Here is a 15,085-nt window from a genome sequence, read left to right on the forward strand (position 1 = left end):
TTACCTAAATGAAAGATAGAAATGATTTCTCACAAGTAGAAAAGGTTATTACCTCTTAAATACAAAAGTAAATACTTAGTTTACATCATCACTACATTGTTAAGTTTCTCAAGGTGGATAACTTGATGCTTGAGAGAATACAGTGATTAAGACAGGAGGGGGGAAGGGCTGGAGAGATGGCTCAGTGATTAAGTCCAATGTTGGGTTTCTAGAATTCGTGTAATGTGGCTCATATTCACCTCCAGCTCTGTTGTGAGGGTCTCTGTGAACATGTCCTGCAGAAGGTGAACCTGAGAGGCCAGAAGGAAGTTCAGTTCAGCACGACTGAGTGGTTGTTGTTGGTTTAAACTTTGAGAGTCTGGCACTGGATAGTTTATTTTAGGCATGTACAGCACAATCTGGAAAAAGGTTTCCTGGTGAGAATCAGCTCAATCCTGTGTGTACAACAAATGTAAGACCTGGCTGCACTGAAATTCTTGTAAAGCACAAGAGGCATCTTCCACAAAGATGTCTTCTATTGATCAAGGAAGCATACTCAATGTAAACAATGTATATGATAAGGTCTGGGAAGGACAGCACTATAGATTGACTGAGATCAGGCTGAAGACAGGGGTCTAGGGGAGCCAGTGTGGCTTGGCTATACACTACCTTCTGGGTAGGAAACAGGCTATACATCTCTCTCTTTGCAGAAACAACCCTGCATGTTTACCATTCCTGGTTTCCCTATCTATGAGCAAAGTGCCTCTACTCCGTGAGATCTGATGCCCTCTTCTGATCTCTGCATATGCCTAGACTGAGATACAAACAGATATACATAACTAAAAATAAAACAGAGGTGGGAGAAACTTGGAAAGGCTTCTAGTATGTACAGGACCTACCAAGTGCAAAGTGATGTCAGAGAGCATAAAGCAATGTTTGTTTATGCTGCCAATAACACGCTGTACCACCTACTATATGTCAAGTGCTGTCTTAAAAACACAATGGGAGTGGCAGACAGCATCTGTCTTCTGAAGAGTTCTCTCTAATACAGTGACAGCTTTGTCTTAACTCTTTGGAGATGTAAGCCTCCCAATAAATGAGAATTGCTTTGAAATAAATAAAATCTAGAATGATTATTTTAAATGTCCTTAAATATATCTAAATAAGTTTGTAAATCTATAGATATAAGTATTTTTAGTGTATTTGGTCAAACACTAAAGTAAGCAAGCACTTGGGAAATGTTAACATATCTTTCTTGTTTTTCTCTTCTTAAATGTTACAATTTTTCAAATTTAATTTTTGGAAATCCTGGGAAAGGAAAGAAATGGATAAATTCCAGATGGTAAACTGGAAAATTTCTTCACTGGGGAATTTTGGGAGTTTATGTTTTTATGGAAATTAAACTCAAAGCATGAGGTTCAGTCAAGAGGGAAGCTCAGCAGCTGACAATGACTCCTGCTTCCTTTGCAAGCCGAGGCCAGGGGTGCTGAGCAGCCCTGGAAGGTCACTCCTGAGAGTTACAGCATCTTCTTAGTTTGACTTTGAACTTGGCTTTGGAAGGGAATGGTTCTTGTGTCTGGGATGGTCTTGTCTGTTTGGAGGTTAGTTTATTCTCTTTGTGCTTTTCTTGTTGTGGCTTCAGATGACCTCACCTGGGCTGGCTCAGCCTTCACTGAAGGCTCATTTCGAGCGGCTCCTAATCAGGACGTGGAATCCAGAAGTGGAAGCTGTTTACAGTTGGATGAAACTTGTCAGTTACCTGAAGAAGGCTTTCCTGATCATCCCCTTTGTGCAAACATCCAATTAAAAACCAATCATGTTTTTAAGCCAGTGAAGAAGTATTAACAAAAAGACAAATGATTCGTCCAAATTAGAACAAAGGTGTTGTAGAATAAGATGGTTTAGAATTTTCTAGAAGCGATGTTGAAAAAAGTGTATAGGAAGGGAGGGATGTGATCAAAGTGGAGGGATATAATAAAAATACATTGTATATAGATATGAAATTGTTTTACTTTTAAGTAAAAAGTATTTAAAAATGTTGCAACAACTTTATATCATTTCCATTTACATTTTTATGTCTCTCTCACAGAGACACTCACATACACAGACTGACAGACAGATAGACAGACAGACACACACACAGAAAGAGAGAGACGGGGGGGGGGGCGATTGGGGAAGGGACCAAGAAATCATGAAAAAGGTTAAGGTTGCCAAAAATAATTTTCAGATTTTTGAGATTTTGTTCATGAAAAATTTATAAACATATTCCACCATCTAAAACTGAATATATTATATATACAGAATTAAATGTTGTAAATTTTATTTGCCCTATATTAAAGACCAAATAATTAGATAGCTATCTGAAAGACATTATGATATTAATACTTCATCATTCTCCGTTGATAAATAATAATAATTTTTGGTTTTATTGCATATTTATTCTATGCCAGGCATTAATTTATACTCTTCATCAATACCAGCTAGTTTGCACCACAACCCTGCCAGGTAGATATTGTTTCCTGCTGGAGAAGGCTGTGCCATTCAGTAGTTAAATGGCAGGCTGGCTGAATCTCAATTTTTCTGTCACTATCTAGGAGAGTGTCCTTGGGCAATTATTTAGTTCTTTATGTCCCAATATTCTGAGGCTAAAATGAGTTTATAACATACATTATTATCATGAAGATTAAATATAGTCTTTAAATATATGTAGCGTGTTTAACATATATAAGAAGATTTCCTAGATATATTGATCACTGTAGAAGTTGTTTACTATTACAGGAAACTACTACTCATTTGATAAAGCTTCTCCGCCTTTTGCCTAGATGGTACTTTACTAATTAGTGTGAGGAGAAGCCTTGATGAAGGGAGCTCATTGCTTGAGTTGTGTGGTCATGTGCATTTTACACCTGTGTACACTCGTAGCTTCCAGAACAGTGCTTGGTATACAGGAAGTGCATTTAAGATGTATTTGGATGTTTAGGCTGATGAAATGGATTATGATAGTGTATTTACAGCAAAGTTCACTTTTATCACATTTACTTATTTCCTGTTGCTTTGTTGGGAAAGGCTTTAGGTAGTTTGCATTTCCTCAGTATGTATAGCATGTACCTTGCTGAATATAAGTGCTAAGATAGTCATTTTTTTCTTATTTGAACAGAATGCTATTTAGTTATTATGAAAGTCTGTTTTAAGTTCTTTCCACTTGTTTAATTTTCTTTTTGACATAGAAACAAATCCAGATGAACATTTTTGTGGTTAATTTTTGAAAGAATTTTCTATAGGCTTCTTTTATCACTGAGGAGGGGAAACTAGATGAGAATGGGTCTGTTTTCTAGTAGAGTTTGGATGGTCTGGCAGGTTTTTTTTATAAGTCGTCTGCATAATGGTGATGCAAGGGGAATGTTTCTCCATGATGGATGGTGTGCTTTATGAACCCAAAAAACTAGGGACTAATTTATGGTGTTTTGTCTAAGTCCAGAAGGTTATGTAACCCTCAGTGGTAGTTTGAATAAGAATGCTCCCAATAGACACTTTTTTCTTTTAAAGGTGCATTTATTTAAATGCTTAGTCACCAGGGAGTGGAACCGTCTAAAAGGATTAGAAGATTAGGAGGTGTGGCCTTGTTGGAGGAACTGTGTCACTAGGGTGGGCTTTCAACTTTCAAAACCCAACCCAGGCCTATTGTCTTTCTCTTTCGGCCTTTGTTTCAGGATGTATCTCTTAGCTACGACTCCAGTGCCATCTGTACCACCATGCTCCCTGCGATTATGATAATGAACTAAGCCTTTGAAACTTTGGAAGTGAGCCCTAGTTCAATGCTTTCTTTAATTTGAATTGCCTTGGTCATATGTCTCTTCACAACAGCAGATCACCAAGACAAACTTCAATATGATACTTTGATGTGCAGTAAACTTTGTTTCCATGACGAAGGTTAATAGTTTAACCTCTCTAACTGTGTAGTAAGATTCCCAAAGATGGAGAAAAGGATGAAACTAATGGAAATGATGAGAAAGATCAGGAAGTTGTTTGCATGTGATCTTCACTGAAGTGTTGCTAGGGCTTCAGTGAATGAACAGGCCGGAATTTATTTGTAGATTTTGTGCAACTCAATATTTTCCTGGGTCCTTCCTCAATGCGTCTTAGTAGTGGCTTTAGCTTTGTGCATATTCTGGGATAATACACTGTTCTCATTTGTTTTCACTCCAGGCACTGAAGAAGCAAGAAGCTAAAGCAGATGAGAACGAGGACGCAATGAGGAACAAGCTGCGACAAACTGAAACTGAGAAGAGCCAGGTAAGACCTTGAAAATCATCCCTCTGTCAGCGTGGTAGTTGGGGCTCACTGATACTTGCTGAGCATTGTGAAAAGTGTCCCCGAGATCATGTTGTAGGACATCCTGTGAGGTGAGGTGGCGTATGGCTCTACCTTCACTCTGGAAAATGCACACAGGTCATTTGCTGCCATGTCAGCTTTCACCACTCTCCTTCCTGAGAGTTGGATAATTTTCTGTTTCCTTGCTGGAGAACACTGAAAAAAAAACTTGACTGTTGAAGGCTAGTTACAAAAGACCTGCTGTGTGAAGGCTAGGCATGTATGTGTTCATTTTCTCTATAATAGATATGTGTAGTTAGCAGCTCAGATTTGAAAATATCCTCTGTCTTAGTCATTGTCTCGTGCTGTGAAGAGACACCACGAATGAAACAACTCTTAGGAAAGAAAACATTTTATTAGGGGCTTGCTTACAATTTCAGAGTCCATTATCATCATGGCAGGGAACATGGCAGCATATAGGTAGGTGTGGTGCAGTAGCTGAGAGTTCTATATGCTGATCTGTAGGCAGAGAGAATGATGCTGGGCTTGGCATGGGTTTTGAAACCTCAAAGTCCACCATCACTAACACACTTCTTCCAATAAGGCCACACCTACTACACCAGGGTCACACCTCCTAATCTTTCTAATCCTTTCAAACAGTTTCACACCCTAGTGACTATGTATTCAAATATATGACCCTACAGAGTACACTATTACCCAGAGCACCATACTCTGCATTCTCATTAGTTGTTAAGGCCCTTTGATACCACATCTGTGAATACACAGAGTTCAGCACCTTAGCTCTTAAAGTTGATTCAGAGACCAAATAGCCTTTCCGTTTTCAAGTATTAAGATAAGGAACTTTGAAGGAAAGTTCCTGCTGTTTGCTCACTATCCCCTTTTTACCTCTACTTCCTGAACACTAACCATTCTCTGTAGATTTTAGTCTTGCTTCCTTACCAGCTCCATGTGAGGCAGGGTATGTGAGCCCTTGGGTTTGTCCCTTGGGAGTTGACTGTTGAGGTTAGGATGGGTTTCTGACCAGTAGGGGCTTGCTTGGTTTCAAAGTCATTTCCACTGAAGTGTGATTTCTTTTTCCTTCTTTATTTCATTGTAGACTCATGAGAACAATAATAATATTTTTATGGATTTGGTGGTAACACATATACTTTATTAGCTATGTGTATAATTTTAAAGTACTGTTGCATAAATGGATAAAAAAATACTTTGGTAATTGGAAAGGTGTGTCAGTAAAGTGTTTACTACATAAACACAAGGGCTTAAACTCATATCTGTAGCATCCAAGTAAAAGCATAGCATGTTGGTTTACCCCAATAATCCCAGTGCTGGAGATATAGAGGCAGGAGGATCCTGCAGGCTTGCTGGTCAGCCAGTCTAGCCAAATGGAGAGCTCTAGGTTCAGTGAGAGACCTTGTCTCAGAAAGAAAGGTGGCAAGTGATTGAGGTAGATATGGGATGCTAACCTTTGATATTAGCATGCATGTTTTCTAGACTATACACACACACTTGTGCACACGTACGCAAACACTTACATGCAGTAGGGTCAGTCTAGTGTGAAATGATTATAGAGTCACATATATATAGAGAAGTCTCTTGTACTTTTCACTCTGTTTCTGTCAGTGATCATGCTTTTTATGTAATTGCCTTTGAATATCAAACCAGGAAATTGTCAATAGTACAAGTCACAGTGACTCTACAGATCTTCTTAGCTTATTTTTTATACAGATGTTAAAAGGTAGTAGTTTGTTTGAATGAAATGATTATTTAAAGTAAACATTTAACTACTTAAAAGCACCTTAATACAAAATTTTGGAAATTTCTTATGTTTCAAAATGTAAACAAGTACAGAACATATAAACTCCACATAAAGAAAAAAGCAACACCAAAGCAATTTACATTTCATTTTATTGCGTTCTTCACCTTGAAGTAAGTAGGTATATTCTGAACTTCTAGGATATTTGCTCAGCTAACTGATGATATTTTCCATGGGTATTTGTCTAGTATCAATATTATTAATGAAATTTTAAATGTATTTTTTGAATTTATAAGCTTAAAAAATTAGGTGAACTATACTCTGAATTATTCGATCTCTATAGTTTTTGTTCTAATTTAGAAACGTTGACCATTCTTGTCCAAGAAAGCATTGTTTTATAGTTTTATTAAAATTATTAAGGACTGGATGGGGATGTCAAGAGACTGATAAAAATGATTATTTTAGAGATTAATTGAGGCTCGGGATGGGAATAGGGGGTTGGGTCAGAGTCAAGATGAAACCGATTAGGGCCCCGATCTCTAGCAGGCTTTATGCAACTCCCATTCTATAGATAATTCAGATAATTTTAATGGAAGTTAAATGTGTGTTCAAGCTGAAATGCCCATCCTTTCCCACTCATTGTGAGCATGTCCTAGAAACTATTTTGCTGTTTTCTTCTTAAATTGTGGCCCATTGGGCATATTTTGTTCATTGAGCACAGTTATTTTGTGCCTCATTTTCCATGTTTTTATCTTGTTGAAACTCTAGCTGGAACAGGAATTGGAGCTCTCACGCCGGCTGCTGAGTCAATCTGAAGGCAGCAGAGAAACACTTTTGCATCAGGTGAGTCTATCAAACTAAGACAGTCTGCTGTTTTATTAAATCTGGATGGAGTCTCCTCTCTCAAATGTCTTTGTGAGATGAAAAAAAAATCTAGATCTAGAATTTTCCCCCTAGGGCATGGATGTTAGCACAGAATGCAGATAGGAAGATTCGGCGAGCTCTCAGAAAAGCCAGCCCTGGTTTCCGCTGTGACAATGTATTTTGCTGACTGCTGCTCTGACTTTCTACTTATCTCTCTCGGCAGAACAGTGTACAAGCACACTGGATGTGTAAGATAAAATTTCCCAGGAGCTTAATTCTATTCAAGGAGGCACTGGAGAATAAAGAGGAAGGAGAAAATACATTGAATAGACCTTTGACTGTCTAAGTTCCTTTGAATACATCACTGCTTTGCTCTTGTGGTCAAGATGCAGCCGGCTCCTTTTAAAGACGAGGCTTAGTTGTGAGGTCTAATGCTTTGTGGCCCATTAGACTAATAGGAGTTGGGGGCTTCTGATGTCTAAAGTTGAATAATTTTATTTATTTTTTTTGTTTTATTTCTTAGTACTTTAAAAAAATTATTTATTTATTTATTTTTTTATTGAAAAAAAATATTTCTCCCTCCTCCCGCCCCAGGTCAGCTTACATACACTGGATAAGGGTAGATGTGTTTATAACTGCCTCTCTTCCTGTGTTTATTAAATCTGACCATGTCTCCTTTTGTTGTTCGATATGGTTTCATATTTCATATGCTCTTCAGGCCAGGGTGTCCAGTGTCCTAGGTGCTCAGAATTCCCTCTGCATCCTTACAGTGGTACTGAAAATGAACGTGGCACCTGCTTTGTGGAGCCTTTAAGATGTTTGTTCTGTAATCATTGGTCACGAGGAACTAATGTTGGCAGAGCTCAGAGTGTGTTTTCTGGATGTTGGTATATAATTCTATGCTGTTTTCTTATATTTTTAAGCGCTGATTTGTAACATTTTTTTTTTTCAGTTTTTGATGCAAGAAACTTCTTTGCACGTTGTCATCGTGACTTTAGCCAGATTTTTTCCCCATTGCTTATTTATTTTGGTTGTCAGGGATGTATTTGTTATATGGTCAAAATTTTACCAGTCTCTTTGTATACATATCAAGATGAATTAGAAGCTTATACGTCAGTGGTCTACTGCTTTCCTGAGGTCTGTTTTGATATTATAATATGCTAAGTCATGAACCCTTCATTTGAGTTTAATCACCAGCATGGCATGTTTTCATGGTAGAAAACAGGTGAAGATTAAGAAAATAAATTAGAGGTAATGAGTAGTAGTAAAGTCAAATACAGTTGTATTTGAAGCACACATGGTAGCACATAACCTATCTGATGGTAATATCAGAACTCAGGAACCTGAGGCAGGAGGATTGCTGCAAGAAACTAACCTGGGATATGTAAGAAAAACGTGTCTGAAAAAACAGTTAAAAATTAAAATGTACTTAGATTAGTGTGCTGGTCACTGTTCTGTTGTTCTGAAGAGACACTGTGACCACAGCACCTCCTATAAAGGAAAGCATTTCATTGAGGTTTGTTTACATTTTCAGAGGTTGAGTCCATTGTCCTGGAGGGGAAGCATTGCAACGTGCAGGCAGACATGGTGCTGGAGAAACAGCTGAGTGTTCTACATCCAGATCAGAAGGCAGCACAAAGAGAGAGACACTGGGCCTGTTTTGAGCATTTTAAACCCCAAAGCCCACCCCTAGTGATACACTTCTTCCAACAGGGCCACATCTATCCCAACAAGGACACAACTCCTAATCCCACTCCCTAAGCACTCAAATCAACGAGCCGTGGGGGGCGTTCTTATTCAAACCACCACAATTAGGATGTTGCTCAGTGGTAGTACACTTGCCTTCCTTAAAAAGGTTCTGGGATTCATGGAAGTTTCCCTTGCATCAGGCTTCTACCCAAGTCCTTAAAGCTTCCCTTTCAGTCATTTTTCTCAGCACTCTCTCCCTCCACTCACCCCCTCCCCCGCCCCCATCCCATCTCTCATGTTTCCATGCCCACTACTCACAGTCTAAGTGGGGAGTTCCTCTATTTCCTCTGCCTGGGAGATCCATGCATTCTGCTCTTGGGCACTTCTTGTTCTCTAACCTCGCTGGGTCTCTAGATTGTTATCCTTTACTTTAAAGTTAATATCCACTTATGAATGAGTTCATACCATGTTTGCGTTTCTGAGTCTGGGTTATCTCATTCAGGATGATTTTTTTCTAGTTCCATCCATTTGCATGCAAATTTCCTGATATCATTGTTTTTAACAGCTGAGTAGTACTCTATTGTGTGAATATACCACATTTTCTTTATCTATTCTTCAGTTGAGGGGCATCTAAGTTCTTTCTAGGTTCTGGTTATTGTAAATAATACTTGTGGTATGATGAGCATCCTTTGAATGTATACCAGTAGTGGTATAGCTGGGTCTTGAGGTAGAAATATCATTTTTGCTTTAGGTTAGAGAGTGGTAAAGTCTGAGGATATAAAAGGAAGTAAGGTCCTGGATCATTTTGAGAAGAACTTGTGCAAATACCCTATGGTTAACTTCCCATTTGCATAACTTACATTTCCTCTGTGAGGCTTCCTTTGGTCTAACTATAACATACAAAATAATGTTGAACTCGGAAGCCACCTAATAATTAACTCAGTGGCTTCAACGAGGATGGTCATCATTTGGAAGTAGAGATATTATGATTTTAAAAAAAGGTTTCAGGTTAAACTCCCAGAAGTAGTAAGGAAAAACTAAGAGGTGTTGAAGATGTTTGTCACGATGGACACAGGGCAGAAAAGGCGTTCCTTGTGAAAGGAGCAGCAGGTGGAAAGCATGGGATGGAAACTTCCCTCTAGGTGTGGGGTAGCCTAGGAACCAAGCTGGCTTTGTACCACAATAGCCCAGTAGAAGCAGATGTTTTCATCCAGGACACAGTTTATAGTAATCTGTAATTCTACTTGCTTTCTGCTTTTGAAAACTGATAACAGTCTGATTTTGACTAAATGCCTTTAGGTGGAAGAACTACGTACCCAGCTTACCAAAGCGGAAGGTGACCGGAAGGGTTTACAACATCAAGTATCTTCCATTGCCAAGCAACAGTCAAGCCACCAGGATGATCTAAGGGATGACTGGAGGTTTAGAAGAGGTATAATTCTGCATGCTGCCTATGTGGCTTCCCATCCCCAGAGGTGCACTCCTCATGCCGTACTTAGTAATCTTTCCAATTTCTTAATCATCTACAAGGTTTTTCAACAATTTTGTTATAGTCTAGAATTTGATTTGAATTTTTATTTTGCTTGATTTCTCAACGCATTTCCATTACCAAACCTTCTTGTCTCATGGGCATTGTCTAAGAACATCCAAACGTTTTGGTGAAGTTTTCAGTACCATCTCTTTTTTACGTGTGTATCTTTGTAATGAAGTTGTAAATGTGCCTTTATTTTATCCTTTCTTTTCCCCCCTAATTTTTAATATGTGAACAATTATTATTTGAAGCCTGTTATCTGGAAAATGGAGAGTGAAATCTAGTCTCAGCTTGATTTAATACTGATCATAGTCAAATTCAGAGGCATCTTTGTTACTTAGCTCATTTGTCTGTTTTTTGGTTCTCAAAGCTTTTCCACTGCCATTCATGCCCCTGAGCCTTCCTAGTTCTTCTGCCTTAGCTGTCCCTTTGTTCATGTTTTGTGATCAGAGGTTGATTTTGCCTTGTGTCCTAGTGATGGCTTTTCTTATTTAGCATTTCTCCTGAGAGCTTTAGCTGTTACCTGCTGGAACCACCCCAGTCTGCTTCTACTTAGTCCTCTGAATTGTGCCAAGCAGATGGAGTTGCCGGTTGGCTCCTCCCATGTGCTCATCCACAGAATGTGCAGTCAGTAGACTGACAACTGAATCCACCCTCTCTCCAAAGCACATTTTTCTAATGCCTTTGGAATTGCACCCTCCAGTATTATGTAGGTGGATGACATTCTTTCCATACCGCTGTGAATGTGAAATGTCTTGTTCCTGCCTTGTGACATAGTACTGACCATGCCTTGTCTGTTTTGATGATGCTACTATAGAATGCCTTCTCCTGAGGTGATGATTGAGAGGCTAATCAAACCAAATGGTTCCAGGTAACCACTAGAGTAAGAGAAGTTTGCTATTTTCTGGGTTTTTTAACTTCCTGTTTTTTCTTTTTTCTTTTCCCTGGAATTCTCAATATTTTTGTACCAATGACTGAGAAACCTGAAAAAACTGTTTGTTGTTTGTTGACATATAACATATTACTATTTCTGGTCTTCATATATTCATGTTAATGTTTGATGGAAACTGCTGTCAGCTTTGAAGGAAGTATCCCAATTTTCATTGTTGAGTTGGCTTTGTGCACAAATTGACAGCCATAATGGTCTGGAAACATTAAATTTTTCTTCATTTTTACATGATATTGTACAATGTAAATAAGTTCTTACTGAAATGAAATATTTTCTAAGTAAAAAGCAAAAGGAGGCCTTTTTCCTTCTTCTTATCTTGATTGATGGTTTCATTCCCCTATCCAGATATTTCAGCCTAAAACACAAACATCTGAAATAATTTCTTTTCTCCACTCATTAATTGGTCTCTGTCTCTAGTCTGTTGTACATCTGTCTGCAGCTCTCTCATTTTCTTTTATATTGGAGACAGGATCTCCTTCTCTCGGCTAGGCTAGCTTTGCAGCTGGGATCACGTGCTGTATTCTCTGGCTGTTGGGATTACAGCCACAAGTCACTCATGGCTTCTGATAGCTCTCAAATCTGTCACCTCTCTTTTCCTTATTCCAGCACCACACCCCATCTTTGGCATGTGTCAACTCACTTGTACTTCCACTTAAACTTGCCTTGCTGTGCTCTGGCTCCCCTAAACCTGTCTCGTAGACTGCTACTCAGGGCATCCCTCTAAGGTACCAGCTGTTTGTTTCATTATCTTTACTAAGACCTCTCACTCCAGTGTGTTGGACTCTTATGAGATAAGAGATATTGTACACCCCCTGTACATTGTTTCCCTGAGCATAGAATGGTACTGTTCCCCTCAGTGATTAAAGAAAATAAATGCATTTCTCACAGATTTGGCAGCTGGGAAGTTCAGATGCAGGGGCTGCATGTGGTAGCAGCCTTGCTGCATAAAAACACAGTGAATGGTATTACAAGATGAGAGAAGACTGCCAGGGATGAGAAGGGAAGGGCCAGATGACATGTCCAGCGGGGGCCGGGGAGAAGGGGAAAGAGAAGGGAGAGGATGAATGAGAATGAACCTGAGAGTCAACTTGGAAATGTTCATTTGGGAGGGCAAAACCATTGATAGCAGAGCCATACTCCTAATGACAAAAACGCCTGCAGCAGGGCATTAACCCATCCAGAAGAGTGGAACTCTTATGAGCTACTCAGTTCTTGAAGGTTCTCCATCTTACAGTGTTGCACCAGCAGGCTTCAGCATGAATTTTTGATGGCCATTCAGACCATAGGTAGATGTAAATTTGCTTCCACAAACTTGAGTTTCTAATTACTGTCCCATGTTGAAGCGAGCATCTTCCCAGAGTGTATATAACAGTTCTCTGGATTTGTGAGGAGAGCATAATTTTTCTTCTATTTTGTTAATGTTTTAAATATTCTAATTTTGTTAAATATTTTCTTGTATATGAAACTTGTTTATGTACATATGTATATTTACCCACGTTGGTATTTTATGTGTTTAAGATGCTATAAAACATTTGGTATGTATGCATTCCAAATATATATCTATTTGATGAAGTATATATATATGTATACATTATACCTATGTATTTTATAGAATTGTATATGTTCCAGTAGGTAGCCACACTAATGTTATATATATCATTGAAAATATCATAAAGTCATATTACTGAGACTTATCATACATATGTACAGAATCCCATATATGCTTATTTATATTATATTTATAAAATTTATAAAAACATATTCATGGAGGGCAAGCTAGCCTTGAACTTATGATACTCCTGCTTTAGCTTCTTGAAAACTGGAACTAACTGGTGTGTGTGTGTGTGTGTATGTGTGTGTGTGTGACTACCTGGCTGGTTAAAATACTTGTTATCTAATGTGCAAGATTTAATCTTGCTATCTCTTGGTTTTTAGGATAAAGTTGAATGTCCCAGTGCCTGGCCATGCATGAGCTTCCTGCTGCCTCTGTCTCTTCCTGCCCTTGTATTGGTTAATTGTTGAGTATGAAGCTACCTGAATATTAAATCCTGTTTTGTAGCCTGCACTTTATACTGTTTCCGTTATCCAGAGTAGCACTCCAGTGCCAACTCTCTTAGCTTAGTGAAGTTTGTATCTGTTGTGTAAGTATAACTTAGTTCCTTGATCTCCCTGTGTCCTTTTTATTGTCGTCTGTCAGGATGATCTTATGCTATTGAAGAGCCTATATATCTTCCCTTTCAATGTGCGAGTTTAAGACCTTTACTATGTATCTCAAATTGGAATGTAATTTGTAAATTATATACAAATTTGATGTGTTCATATTTACTTCACTCCTTTTCTAGAGAGAAAATTATTGGGAAAACACTGGTTGAATTGATAATATATTCTAATTGCTAATATTTTAGAATAAAGGAAGCATTTTGTGTGTTTTTCCTTTTTATAATGCAAGCTCTTTGCCAATGGATTTTTATGTTGCCCATTTTCATATGTGAAGAGCATGATAAAATGTTCTGTGTCTCATTGACCAAGCATTTCGTGTTGAATTAAATAATGTATATTGTTCAGTTTTATAATTTCAGGTATAGTCCAGAATTCGGGAGAGTTAGTGAGCCAGCAGTCAGTCTTACAGAGATTGAGGAGGACCATTTGTTGTTTATATGTAGGAACAGCATTGCACTGTGTAAGCCTCAGTAGCATCAGTATATATGTAGTAGCCTGCTTGAATCCAGTGTTTCTGCTTTAAAGTTGGCAAGTAATGTAGACACGCAAGGAGTATAGTGAACAAGAGCTATAGCTATGAGTTTCCTAAAATAAACTCTGTCAGAAATTAGGAAACACTGAAAATATTCCTGTCAGAAAATAGGATGGTCTAGCTTCCTATGTATTTGGAAACTACATAAGACTTGTTAGTGTACCTGATTTAGATTGATACTGCATTCTGAGTTTAGCTGATTGAGACATGATATTGTTTGGTGCTCATGAATGTGTGAGACACCCGAGGCTGGAGATGACAAATTGGAGAAGTCTGCAATGCTGGTTGAGTGGCTTATGGTAGCTAGGACATTAAGACACAAAATGGTTGTTCTTCTGTGAGTAAAGAATAACCAACGAGCTTTCCATTTACCTCTTAAGGGGTCGAGCGGGAGAAGCAGAGTCTGGAGAGGCAGATGGCGGAACTGCGAGTGCACCTGAACTTCAACGCCATGGCTTCCGAGTTAGAGGAGGTGAAGCGCTGCATGGAGCGGAAAGAGCAGGAGAAAGCAAGTTTGTCAGCACGAGTCGAGGTGACGTCTTTCTTTAATCTACACTTGAAAGATGTTTTTATTCTCCCTAGTTGCTTAAAGAAATTTTAATCAGAAATTGTATTATTTTGAGAGCTAGTATTGGAGGTGAAGAATATAAAGTAAAGCTAACAACTGCTTAATTCCTATATAGTGCCTCTGTAGAGCTCAGATTTTCTTTCAGGACTCCGGAATGAGGTCTTTTACTAGTTTCCTTCATTATTTCAAAGTGAAAGCCTCTTCTCTTCTTAGACTTGAAGTCACTTCTGGACCTGCACACAGGAAGGGCTTTCTTCTCTGAGATAGCAGTGGTTTATTTTGGGGATGAACGTGGCGGATGGCGGTGAAAAGAACCCAGTGATAGCTCTTCTTCAGAACGCTTCAGACTCCCATGTCTGTAACTGTTTGTCTGAAGGGGCTCCGCCATGCCCCCAGGAGCTGGAGTTGTGGGGTGCTCATGAATACGTGGTGACTGCGAATGAAGCGAAAGCAGGCACTGCCGTTTCCTGTGTGTCTTTTATCTAGCACAGATGAGGTAATTATCAGAATATATTAAAAATCAAAGAAAAGGACCTCATGAAAGGAAATAACTTAATTCCAATTATAATTATGCAAATTAGATCAAACATCGATGACACATTTGGAAATAGATATGTATCAGCTCTCCCCTGCATCTGTTTATTAGTGCGGTTGCCTTCTAATAAGTT

General features: G+C 38.6%; 1 protein-coding gene across 2 annotated transcripts in view; it reads left to right on the forward strand.

Moving 5' to 3' along the window:
• The window catches only part of Cep128 (centrosomal protein 128), a 342,557-nt gene that overhangs the window by 69,498 nt on the left and 257,974 nt on the right, over positions 1-15,085 (forward strand). For both annotated transcript variants that reach the window (XM_075948454.1, XM_075948455.1), the window contains 4 exons: positions 4,186-4,272; positions 6,833-6,907; positions 9,917-10,049; positions 14,230-14,381. In XM_075948454.1, the coding sequence (XP_075804569.1) occupies positions 4,186-4,272; positions 6,833-6,907; positions 9,917-10,049; positions 14,230-14,381 (447 nt within the window). The remainder of the gene's footprint in view (positions 1-4,185; positions 4,273-6,832; positions 6,908-9,916; positions 10,050-14,229; positions 14,382-15,085) is intronic.

Source organism: Microtus pennsylvanicus, chromosome 14, assembly GCF_037038515.1.
Source record: "Microtus pennsylvanicus isolate mMicPen1 chromosome 14, mMicPen1.hap1, whole genome shotgun sequence".
Classification (NCBI taxonomy): domain Eukaryota; kingdom Metazoa; phylum Chordata; class Mammalia; order Rodentia; family Cricetidae; genus Microtus; species Microtus pennsylvanicus.